Source organism: Citrus clementina, unplaced genomic scaffold (genome assembly GCF_000493195.1).
Source record: "Citrus clementina cultivar Clemenules unplaced genomic scaffold, Citrus_clementina_v1.0 scaffold_9, whole genome shotgun sequence".
NCBI classification, from domain to species: domain Eukaryota; kingdom Viridiplantae; phylum Streptophyta; class Magnoliopsida; order Sapindales; family Rutaceae; genus Citrus; species Citrus x clementina.
This window is the reverse complement of record NW_006261964.1, coordinates 1,144,485-1,156,588: the sequence shown is the minus strand read 5'-3', so window position 1 is coordinate 1,156,588 and position 12,104 is coordinate 1,144,485. Positions and strand designations below refer to the sequence as shown.

Here is a 12,104-nt window from a genome sequence, read left to right as displayed (position 1 = left end):
GATAGAAAATTAACATTTTGATCCCTAAGGTTTTAAGATATATTAATCAAGGACATAACTTGTCTAATTTTATCCAATGTATCGACAACTCTGATTTCTTTTTAAAATTTAAATGATCACATTATCCTTATGAGGCTGAACTTTACCCATTTTAGACTTTTAGTTGTCTATTGTGTAACGTAACTAGAAAGAGCATTTCAACTATTTAAGTCTCTTAGATCCTTCCCGAATTTTTTTTTTCTACTAGTTACTTCTATAAAAATTTATTTCGATTCATTTTTTACTAAAGAGACATCTCTCTCTTACTTACAAACTTTTTCGGCCTATTTCACACAACTTCTTATATTGGAGTAAAATATATATTTCTTTCTTCTACTTAAATTTTGCTATGCATTAGATATGAATTTCTTCTTCTTTTTTCTTTCTTTTTGGTTTATTAAGATATGTTTTGTTCCTGGACTATGGCTTTCAAGTTATTGTACCAGTTGGTATTAGTGATAAACAATCATTTGAAAGAATTTAGGAATATTTGTAGATAGGTAATTTCAAACTTATTTTTATACATTGGTCTGAGATATTATTTAAAGATATCTTGGTGCTTCTTCTTTTTTATTTTTTATTTTGTCAATAGGATTTCAAGGATTTATCAAAATACTTACATCAATTGACCGACCATAAATTTATCTCAATGTCGATTATGGACCTATTAATATACTATTTCAGAGGGTGGTACATATTGATTTGATACCAATGGACTAACAATATCTTTACTTTAAAAAAAAAAAAAACTTAGGGAGATTAATGTTATTACCCAATTAAAAGTTTAGTGATATGATGTAATTGAATAATTGATGGTTTGATACCATTACCTTTTATTTTGCACTAGCAAACAAAAAGTTAAAATAAATGAGATATTAAAATGAACACACCGAGCTTATTGGCAAAGCTTTTTTGACAATTTCTTGTTTTCGTTATCTTTAGGATGGTTCCACGTGAGAACTCACATATAATGAACATGGTTTTGGTGATAAAATGTCCCATTTATGTCTTTAATTACCAAAAGTTGAATACCTATTTTATATACTAAATTTAGCGATAAGGGTCGTATTCTTTCTTACAATTATGGATTTGTAAAATAAGTTCTTATGGTTAAAGGCAACGTGCGGTGTGAGGTTCAAAATTCAAACTCATAAAAATGAAAATTTGTTTATATATTATTTTATGTGCCTGTATCCGTTTTCTGTGGATAGACATGACAATGCAATAAAATAATAACAGGATAAATTTTTGGATTACTCCTTTCATAAAATAATAATTTTTGAAATACTCCTCAAGTAAATATCATAATATCAAGTTATCTTATTTTCATTTAAAAGATAAGAGAAAAATAAGGGTAGATTGATGAAATTTTATTTTATTTTATCTACTTAACAAAAAATAAATTGATGTTTATAATAATTAGGAATATTTTAAAAATTATCATTTTTGAGGTGATTAATCCAAAATTAACTCATGATGATATAAAGAGGAATTCAAAATTGCAATAAATAAAGTAAAAAAAAAAAATTTATACAATTTTAAATGGCACACTCCACGTCTCCACTCATGGTTCGAGAGAGGGGGGCACAAGCAAAACACAAAAAGTGAAGAAATATATATATATATATATATATATATATAAAGTTATGAGTGAGTGAATGAAAAAGCTAGATGGACTCTTTTCTCCAACTTCCATGAGATGCCACGTGGCAAGCAAAACCCACCAAAGCAAATGATAGTTTAATGGCGCGCGTGAAATAATGCTCGCGGTTACACATATTCGATTTTTCTTAAAAGCATCTCCTCCCCCCATGAAAAGCTAAACCCAGAACAAGAAGAAAACAATAAACAATTATTCTTTAAATCATCCAACTTTAAAGATTTAAATCTATTGGGAAAATAAGATATATATATATATATATATATATATATAAAGTTGCTTGCAAAATATTACCTGCATGCAAGTGACAGTTTGTTTTTATCGCTGGGGTTTTTTCTTGGACATGGAGCTCTAGAATTAAAACCCTAAAAAGCTACACATTTTGGAGGTGAATAGTCGAAAGTGTGGTGTGCATAATTCATCGTAAGAGAGAAAAGGTTTACAGGGAATATACGTTTTTTCAGAATTCTTCTACTTTAATTAGCTACGTACTGTGTGTCGCTGCTTTTCCTTGCTGTGGGAAAAAGCAAACAAAATCAATTGTTTAATCGATATGTCTCTGAAGCAAATGGGACGGGGAGGTTTGTAAATTGAGATTCATTCATTATAATTAAATCTTGTTTAATCATTTAGAATCTTTCCCGGTTGATTTCTTAATTGCATAAAGCAAGTTTCGTCAAAGAAGTTCATCATTTTTTTCTTAAGTTAGAAAATCACGTGAAATGAGCACAACAAGCAGCTTTATCATTTGGGGGTGGTTTAATTCTTTTAATGAATTCATTTATTTAGTCAAAACATTTGAGAGCAAATTCGAGAACGATATTTTTTCATATTCTTAATTCTTTTAATCAAGATTTATTGAGAGACTAAATCATATAATCAATAAACATAACTTAAAATATATATGTTTTTAGAATTGAAATTTCAACGTGGGTCTATCCAAGGTCGAAATTCATGCAATCGAGCATACTAAAATATCTATTTTCGACCTGTATTTTTATGTACCCTCCATCTCGAAGGTAAAGAGATGAAAACATCTTCTGAAATATTGTAGATAAAGAAGAAGGTAGGTGAATTTAGGTGGGCTAGAGACCGAGTCATAATTTTGACCTTTTAAAAGAACATGAATATTTACTTATCAATCTCACAAGACAAGAAGAAAAAGAAAAACAAATAAATAAGTGCAACATAAAAAGGCCAAAAAAGCGTGGAGGGGGTGGTGACTGAGAAATTAAAAACTTGGAAAAAAAAAAACTGTGGAACAATATAAGCCAAAGAGACCTTATCTGTTGATGCGGCGAGAATAGGACACGTGTCGGTTGGGGGAAGTGGGTAGATGAGGTGGCAGTGAAAAACTAAAGCTTTTGGTCAGAGATGAGAGAAGCACTTTTTACTTGGAACTGTAAAGATCAAACCAAACGGGGCCTTAAAAGAAGTGCTTAACGGGAATAATAACCCCCCTTCTTTAGTTCCGTTTGTTGGGCCTCACATATTTCACCGGGATTCCGTAACTGCCGTTAGTTGTTCTCCTTTTTAGATTTGTTTTCTGAAAATCAAAATAATAATTTTGAAAGCGTTTTTTTTTTCAAAAAAGAAAAAAGAAAAAAAGCAGTAGTAATATGTGATCAAAGTGTGGGGGGTGACCAATCTTAGGACTTGAAAGTGGAAAACGAAACCACCCCACAAAGCAAGTGGTTGGTGGCATGGCAACATTAGCTTTGAAATGAAAAGAAATTATTGTTAATGTTGCTACCACTTAAGCTTTTTAAGGTGTCGTTATTAGGTCAATTTGGGTAAGTAGCTTACATTTTGATAAAGAATTTGACACATGCAACTATCAAAACACGTCAATAGCATTTAGGACTTCAATTAGGTGGACTCACACTAGAACTCCTTATGATTAATCATTTTCATTCCCCCCCCCCAAAAAAAAAGTAATAACCCATTTAAACCCCCCATATTGCATTTGCCCTAAAAGTGATTATCCTAAGAAAAGTTAATGTTCTTTATCCCTCAAGCCTAATATTGCAATCATGTGTCTCAATTAATTCATTTAACTAAAATAAAATAAAAAATTGTACAAAGCAAATTCAACCATAAAACACATAAAGAACTATTTTTTTTTTTTGGGACAAGTATAGAAATAACTTTTTGGTGCTATTATAAACAACAAATTTCTTAAAATCATCCTTAAATACAAGTAAAATACTTTAATGATTTTTTTTACATTCTAAACTATTATGGTTTCTTAAATTCAAGCGAAAGCATAACAATTACAAACAATAAAATCAAACAAGTCACGCGGACTTAAACATAACCGCTATGAAGTATACTCAAATTTATAATTTATGAATTAAACATAAATATATTATTGTTATTACAATATATATCTTTAATAAATTTAGATATTCCATAGTAAAGGTCAAACACATGAACAATACATGATCATCACATTTTTAAAATTAAGCGGAAACACAATAGTTCCAAGCAAACAAACAAACAAAGATGAGACGAGCTCAATCACTTGGAGCTTGTTCGTTTGTGGCAGCAAGGTACATGTATCCTGCTAATTTGTTGTCATTGACTTGTTATTATTATTGTATGGGGAAAAGCGGTTAAAAGTAAAAACTTGAAACAGAGTTTAACGTTGTTGGACTTGTGAGTGTTTGCTGTTTGGAGTAGATTTAGATGCGCGGAGTTAGTTAACTTCATGTGTGAGCTGGATCCACTCTTCCAGGACTGTCCCACTTTTAAATTTTTTTTTTTATTCAATCAATTATATTCACTAAAATATTAGCATTATATAATTATTTTGCACTAAAACAATTTCAGCTTCAAAGCTTTGACACAAGGCCATGTCTTCTTCAACTTCAATCTCTCAAAAAAATATTTTTTTTCCTTAATAATAAACTCAAATCTCTCTTCTATCTCTATAATTCTTTGCGTATCTCATCTGGGTTCTTTGAATTTCGAACTGGGTATTAATATCTATCACTGTCTTTTTCATGTCATCATCAGGTTGAAGTTTCAACTTTGAAGCATGTAAATTCTTCTTTTATTAGTTATTGTTTCACTTTGTTTCTTCTTGCTTGTTTTTGGGTATCAAAGTTTTTGAGATATGAATCTCAATAACGATAAAGGATCCATGTCAACGGCTAGTTCAAGTGTTACTGTTTCCGATCAGTTTCCGGCTGGCTTACGTGTCCTTGTTGTTGATGATGATCCTACTTGTCTTAGGATCTTGGAAAAGATGCTTGGGACTTGTCTTTATGAAGGTACTATTCAAGCTGCTTTTGTTATGTCTTGTAATTTCATTTCTGTGTTCTTAGAATATTGTTTTTTTCCCTTCATTTGGGGTTTTTTATTGCATGTAGTTTGACTTTGAATGTTCTTCTTTTGTGATTCTTCAGTGTTTGATATGACTTTCCTGTTGGTTTGTTGTAGAAGTGATAATAAAATGAAATTTATTAGATTTGGTCTTATTTTTCAAATCTATTATACTCTGTTTTCAAGCATCCTATGTTAGCTAATTTTAAAGTTACTTTGAAAGTTCTGCTTGTTTCGTTAATCAGTCGGTGATTTGATTTGTTCATATGTGGATCAAGAGAGTTATTTTGTGGGCCTGTACTTTCTGTAGATAAAGTTGTGTGATCAAGTAACTGTATGAATTGTTGATTAAGCTTAACGTGGGGTTTTCAGTTACAAAATGCAATCGAGCAGAGATTGCTTTGGATATGCTTCGAACGAACAAGAATGGGTACGATATTGTTATCAGTGATGTTCATATGCCAGATATGGATGGATTCAAACTCCTTGAGCAGGTCGGGCTGGAGATGGACCTGCCGGTTATCAGTAAGCAGCCTACTCAATGACTCTCTTTTGAGGACTTTGATTCTGTTAATTGAATCTGACTTGTGCAATTGTACAGTGATGTCTGCGGATGATAGCAAACAAGTTGTCATGAAAGGTGTTACTCACGGTGCTTGTGATTATTTAATTAAGCCAGTTCGAATTGAGGCACTGAAGAACATATGGCAGCATGTGGTTCGGAAGAGGAAGAACGAGTGGAAGGACTTGGAGCAGTCAGGAAGTGTGGAAGAGGGAGATCGGCAACCAAAACCATCTGAAGAAGCGGATTATTCTTCCTCAGCAAATGAAGGAAATTGGAGAACTTCAAAGAGGAGGAAAGATGAGGAAGAAGAAATGGAAGAGAGGGATGATACATCCACTTTAAAGAAACCGCGTGTAGTTTGGTCAGTTGAGCTCCATCAACAGTTTGTGTCTGCCGTTAACCAGCTAGGCATTGACAGTAAGATTCTTTGGACCTTATCTTTCTATTTGCAGATGCTTGTTAGCTTCTTATGATTACATACCTAAATACCTAGCACTCCCATTCAGACAGGGGATGAGAAAAGTACACCATATTCTGTATTCTTGTCTTTTCTATCTTAATTTGGACTGAGAACCACATTAAATATATTTATATTGGACTTTGAAGTTGTCCTTCTTTTTCATTTATTATCAGAATATAGTTTTGTGTATGGCAGCTCCCAATATATCACTTTTACATTTCCAATTCCTGTTGCAGTATTTCATACTTATGCTTTTGCATTGATGTATACTACAGAGGCTGTTCCTAAGAAAATTCTGGAGTTGATGAATGTTCCTGGACTTACTAGAGAAAATGTTGCCAGCCACCTTCAGGTACTGTATAAAACTCTTGAACTTAGAAAATTCTGCAGGATATAGAAATTTGAAACTTTTATTTCTTTATTAAGTTGCATGCACAATAGAATGGTTATGTTCCTGAATTATCCTTTTTCTTCGGTTAGTCTAACTATTCAACCGTGTGGTGCAGAAATATCGTCTGTATCTTAGAAGACTAAGTGGAGTGTCACCACACCAGGGCAATTCATTTATCAGCTCCCATTCCCAAGAACCACCTTATGGTTCCCTGTCTTCGCTTAGTGGGCTTGACTTTCAAACTCTTGCTGCCACTGGTCAAATTCCAGCTCAAAGTCTCGCCACACTTCAAGCAGCAGGACTTGCAAGGTCAGCTGCAAAGCCTGGGTTACCAATGCCTCTTGTTGATCAAAGGAACATTTTTAGCTTTGATAATCAGAAGTTAAGATTTGGAGAAGGGCAACCACAACATATGAGCAGTGGCAAACAAATGAACTTACTACATGGAATTCCAACAACCATGGATTCGAAACAACTTGTCAATTTGCACCATTCTGCTCAATCCCTCGGCAGCTTGAACATGCAAGCCAGTGCCCATGGAAACCCAAGTGGCCAGAGTAGCCCTTTACTCATGCAAATGGCTCAACCGCAATCACGAGGGCAGATACTAACTGAAACTAGTGGAGGTCAAGTTCCCAGGCTTCCAACATCTGTTGGGCATCCTATACTATCAAATGGGGCTGCTGGTGCAATGTTAGCAAGAAATGGGATTGGTGAAAATAGTAGAGGGACAGGGTACAATTCAGTTTCTCAAACATCTTCAGTGTTAAATTTCCCCTTAAACCACTCGGCAGAATTGCCAGGCAATAGTTTCCCCCTAGGAAGTACACCGGGAATATCCGCAGGGATGTCCACTCTCACAACTAAAGGTGGATTTCAGGAAGAAATCAACTCAGACATTAAAGGATCTGGAGGATTTATGCCAAGTTATGATATTTTTAATGATTTGCAACAGCACAAACCCCACAACTGGGAGCTGCAGAATGTGGGCTTCGCCTTTGATGCTTCTCAGCATTCAAACTCTCTGCAAGCCAGTGTTGATGTAACACCTTCAGTTTTAGTTAATCAAGGATATTCTTCTAGCCCAAGGAATGTACAGAATAGTAATGTATCAGCGATGGGCAAGCCAATTTTCTCGGTTGGGGAAGGGAGCGAGCATGGGAATGCTCTGAATGTTGGTCAGCATCTCAATAGCCTTCTTGTTGATAACTCAACAAGAGTGAAATCTGAGAGAGTTACAGATACAAGCTGTCAGCCTACACTCCTCCCTCAACACTTTGGTCAGGAAGATCTTATGAGTGCAATTCTGAAACAGGTTTGTTACTGTCTATATTCCATTTAAACTCTAGACATTCTTGCATATGCATAGTTTCTTACCTGTGGTTTTACTAATCCCCACAAAACTTTCTCTGAATTCCAGCAGCAGGATGGCCTTGGACCAGCTGAAAATGACTTTGAATTTGATGGGTATTCCCTGGACAATATTCCCGTGTAGTTCATGGCTGCAACTTCTGAAGTACATACCACAGAAATAGTCGATGGTAGAGAGGATTGCATGATTTCATGTAGCTGCATCTTCCTTTTTGACTATCATGTTTTGCTGGTTTTATTTGCACATAAGAAGATCAGGCTAATGATATTGATTGGTATGGGATCAATTGCGTCAGAAGATATTTGTGAAGCTTGTAAAATAGCAGTGCATGATATGCAAAGGCGTACATGCAAAATTTTTGACTGTTTTCAGTAGCAAACTCCAGCAACAAGCAACTAATTTTAGGAGCCTTGTCATGGTGTCCATTGGTTTTGAGGGCATGTGTTAAGTCCTGAGGCGACATTGTTTGTAGACATCTGCAGACTTATAGGAGCCTTTCTAACTCTAATAACACTTCAAAATTTGGTTGCTTTTCTTCATTTTTTTTTTGAAATATTCGTACCTATCCTTATTTTTCCTTGTCATGTTTTCTTTTCCACTCATGTAAGGAAGTAACTTGATGTACATATTCCATTTGACTGCAAGACACAAGTGTCTGGGTATTATTCTTTCTTGGTTGTTATCATGTACCTAAATTTGAAGAGATTGTCAATTATGCTTTCTTAGCTTTTGCCGACTCTGTTAAGCACTCTCATGTGACCTTTGTTCTTTGGGTGTATATCCAAAGTTCTTCGCATTCATTGTTGAAAACCTCTTTGTCGCTGGTCCAAAATTTTACAATGGTGTACATAATATATCGTAAGCTCGAGAGCATGAACAAAAAACTTGGAGGTCAATAACGAAAATTTTCGAAAACTTGGAAGTTCTCTGTAGCAAAGGTGAAGGTAGCAGTGTTGTATTAAACGAGGTTGAACTGCAGTCACTTTCACCACTGTTTATTCTGTTGCTTTGCGCTAAGTCGTATCATTTTTTCTCTCCGAAAGGATATCAAGTGGTATCTGATATCATTAAAAGACGTTGCAATTGTTAATATGCATAATGAGTTGCAGGATAGCTACATTGTGAGGGACCTGTCATTTGCCTCTGTGACTGTAAGAACAGGGAAACAACTCCAGAAATAGTCCTCACAAGGAATATTCCTCAAAAACCAAATCTACATTGATTTTAACAAAAGGCATTCAAGAACATCAAATAATCATCACAACATCCTAGAAAACTAAAAGATATCAAACATATAAACAATCAAACTAGGCAACTCTATCCAATGATTGTGTACAAATCACGAAATTCTATAGCTGTTTATATAATGTTCCACAATTTCTGTCATGTGAATCAACTGCATGGCTAACATAATGAAATGTAACATACTGTATATACGAATCATAGTGTACACCTCATCTGGTAACGTCAATCCTCACAAGTATTTAATCAACACTACTGAAAGAATCAAAAAATCAGCAAGCACTGCCTTGCCCAATGACTATTGCTGCTGTATCAACAATAACACAAATGCAGCTGCAAGGACCGAAAAGAGTAGAGCTGAGCTCTTTGTATTACCATCACTTGTAGGATATATTGAAGGAAGCGAGCACTGCTCCCCGTTAAAGAATACTTTAGTAGGAAACCCATCTCCAAGAGGCACATTAATTCCAGGGGTATCTTTCTTTTTAAACGAGATCACTGACTGTTGTTTCCCAGGCACTCTAGGATCCTTCTCAGGATTGGCTCCATCTGTCTCACCCACAAGAAAGTTCAATCCCGGAAGACCCTGCATGAATATAGTATCATTGCCGCCATCCAAAACAGTTCCATTGAATGAGTATGCTGCTTCAAAACCCGGAGCTGCTTTGTCGAACTGCATCGCAGCAAACCAATCAGGAAAAGCAGTTTCACCCCAGTTGAAGATTGTCACTCTTGCAGTCCATCCACGATTATAGTCTGTATGTAAATGCCAGTTGATACTGACACCACAATTATCTGCACAGGGCATTGGGTTTGGCACTGTTCGATGTTTAAGATCCGCCCAAGCTCTTGCCAGAGAAGAACGATTCTCAAAGGGAAGAAGAAGAGCTTCAGGCGGAAGAAGAATAGCAGGAGCAGTAGTACTACAAGTTTGGCTTGTACTCTTGCACCCACATGCACAAGTTTTGCAGGGGACAACAGAGTCATTGTAATAAGCAGAAAATGATACACAGCATTTAGGGCTCCTTCCCTTGGGCCGTGTAATATTGCACACAACTTGCCAGCTAGCAAAAGCAGTTCTATTTGCTGGACCACCACTGGGGTCCGGGAAATGGCTGGGACTCACCTTCACTGGAGGGCCACATTGATAATTAGGGTTGAGTGTCCCGTTGATTTTCCAGTTCTGAGGTGGTGTGAGCTCAGATCTATTCAGATCAGGTGGCATTTTGAAGACCTGCAACTGAAAAACTGAAGTCGACTTGCTTGGATCCATTGATGGTGGCAAGATAGTGCCATTTCTACAACAGAAAGGGACCAGCCCAAGGGTTGTGTCATTAGCCTTTGTAGGAGGCAGGTCAATTATGGTTGGCCTTCTCTCGCAATTCAATACGTTGGCAAAGTCTAAGTCCCTGTAGTATGTACCTTGTGGACCATATATGCAGTCGGATGAATCAGCAAGATAAGGGTAAGCCCCTTTCATAGTGTAGATAAATTCATCATGCATCCAGTCCCAGCTCAATTTCCAATTATCAAGACGGCCAATGGGGTTATGGTTTGCAACTGTAACCTGCGCCCAGTAATTCGAGTCATATGTTCTAGTCACATCATACATGATCGTAAGATCACCACTTTGGCGTGGCAAGAAATTATCATCAACAGTGAAGTTTGATTTAGCATTTGCATCTTTCGTGCAGCATACGTGCAGCTCACTCTTACCTGAAAATCCACCATCATAGCCATCAGCAAGCGCAAACAAATACCATATAAGCAAAAATGCCACACAATATTTTCTAGAATCCAGTCCAATATATTCAGCACAAAAAAGAGAAACCTATAGCTGATCCTCACAAACAAATAATCCTTCATTCATTCTCTACTTCCATCAACAAGTTCATCGAGTTATCCCTTCAAAATCAGGACAGTTGCATACATATAGTCAACAATGCCGTTTCTAATTCAAAACATAACTGTCTGAATTTATCAAATATAAGTTGCAGTGCTTGATGCACCCAATTTCAAGCATCATACGTTCAAGCCACATAGGTTTCTCCTAAAATATTGCTAGATCTGTTACAGCATTACATTTTTGCACCCACATACTCTCTGTCACACACACACATCATCATCATAACATAAACTTATAAACTAAAATCACATACATACATAAGCAACAAACAAACACCCACATCACAAAATGAAAAAAAGAAAAAAAGAAAGAAACACTTTTTTTTTTTCTAAACAATTATTTTACCCATCAGAAAAAGAAAAGATTTTTACCTTGCCTGGTCACAGGAGAGCACAAGAACCCATCATTAGCAAGGCTAATATTCTTCGGCATGGGCACATCACGTAACCCAACACCAAACTGAGTCCCCACAATCTTAACCTGGACCTGCATCTGAGTCAAGTCACCCGCCGTCATCACCGCCGTCTTCAAGTCAGACATCGGAAACCCAGCAAAAAGGGTCCCGTTTCCCACACTAGCAGGGAAGCTATTCCCATCAAACAACACCGCGTTCGACGCAGACACCAAAATCTCCTCGTGCTGAAACCCCACAAAAGCCCTCCATTGCTTCAGCTGTTCCAGCCCGTTGTTCAGAACAGTCAGCGTTGACTCGAACCGATACGCTTGGTGCTTCGGGTTGTCGGGCGGGAGCTTCGATCCCGAGTTGTAGGTGTACGATAAGAAAACGCCGTTGCAGGTGTTGGCTGCCGGTGCTGGCGCTTCTGGGGTTGCTGGTGATTGACAGATCGTAAACGGCAGCGTTGTAAATAAGATGAAAATTGAAACCCAGTTCAAACTCATGGCTTTTGAGTTTTTTGATTTTGTTTGTTCGTAAGGATTTTGAAAGTAGGCTTTGTAGAGACTCTGTGGGAAAGGGAAACGCGTGACTGAAGAAGAGATGTAGCAATAAGACAGCTTAGTGGTAGCTGTGTATACCTCGGAAAACATGTTTTTTTTTTTTTCAAGTTTGGTATAATAACAAATAGATCCCTATTGGTTTGGTAAACCACAGAATATTATAATTTTAAAATACCTCAATAAAG

At 36.2% G+C, this 12,104-nt stretch overlaps 2 protein-coding genes across 4 annotated transcripts; one reads left to right on the top strand and one right to left on the bottom strand.

Annotated features, from left to right (window-relative positions):
* The first annotated feature begins 4,529 nt into the window (after positions 1-4,529).
* LOC18031346 (two-component response regulator ARR2) lies at positions 4,530-8,534 on the top strand. 3 transcript variants are annotated; one of them, XM_024191753.1, is made up of 7 exons: positions 4,530-4,677; positions 4,840-4,974; positions 5,399-5,551; positions 5,628-6,008; positions 6,327-6,403; positions 6,558-7,757; positions 7,863-8,534. In XM_024191753.1, the coding sequence occupies exons 2-7, from the start codon at positions 4,845-4,847 to the stop codon at positions 7,935-7,937; spliced, it is 2,016 nt and encodes a 671-aa protein (XP_024047521.1). In that variant the 5' UTR covers positions 4,530-4,677; positions 4,840-4,844; the 3' UTR covers positions 7,938-8,534. The 3 variants fall into 3 exon arrangements, with proteins under 3 accessions (XP_024047521.1, XP_006419445.1, XP_006419443.1); XM_006419380.2 differs by having other exon boundaries at positions 4,608-4,677; positions 4,808-4,974; XM_006419382.2 differs by having other exon boundaries at positions 4,591-4,974; positions 7,866-8,534.
* Positions 8,535-9,138: 604 nt separating this feature from the next.
* On the bottom strand, positions 9,139-11,961 carry LOC18031944 (COBRA-like protein 7). Its single transcript, XM_006419379.2, has 2 exons — positions 11,334-11,961; positions 9,139-10,772 (listed from the first exon to the last, which is right to left on the bottom strand). The coding sequence occupies exons 1-2, from the start codon at positions 11,860-11,862 to the stop codon at positions 9,355-9,357; spliced, it is 1,947 nt and encodes a 648-aa protein (XP_006419442.1). The 5' UTR covers positions 11,863-11,961; the 3' UTR covers positions 9,139-9,354.
* Between the last annotated feature and the right edge of the window lie 143 nt (positions 11,962-12,104).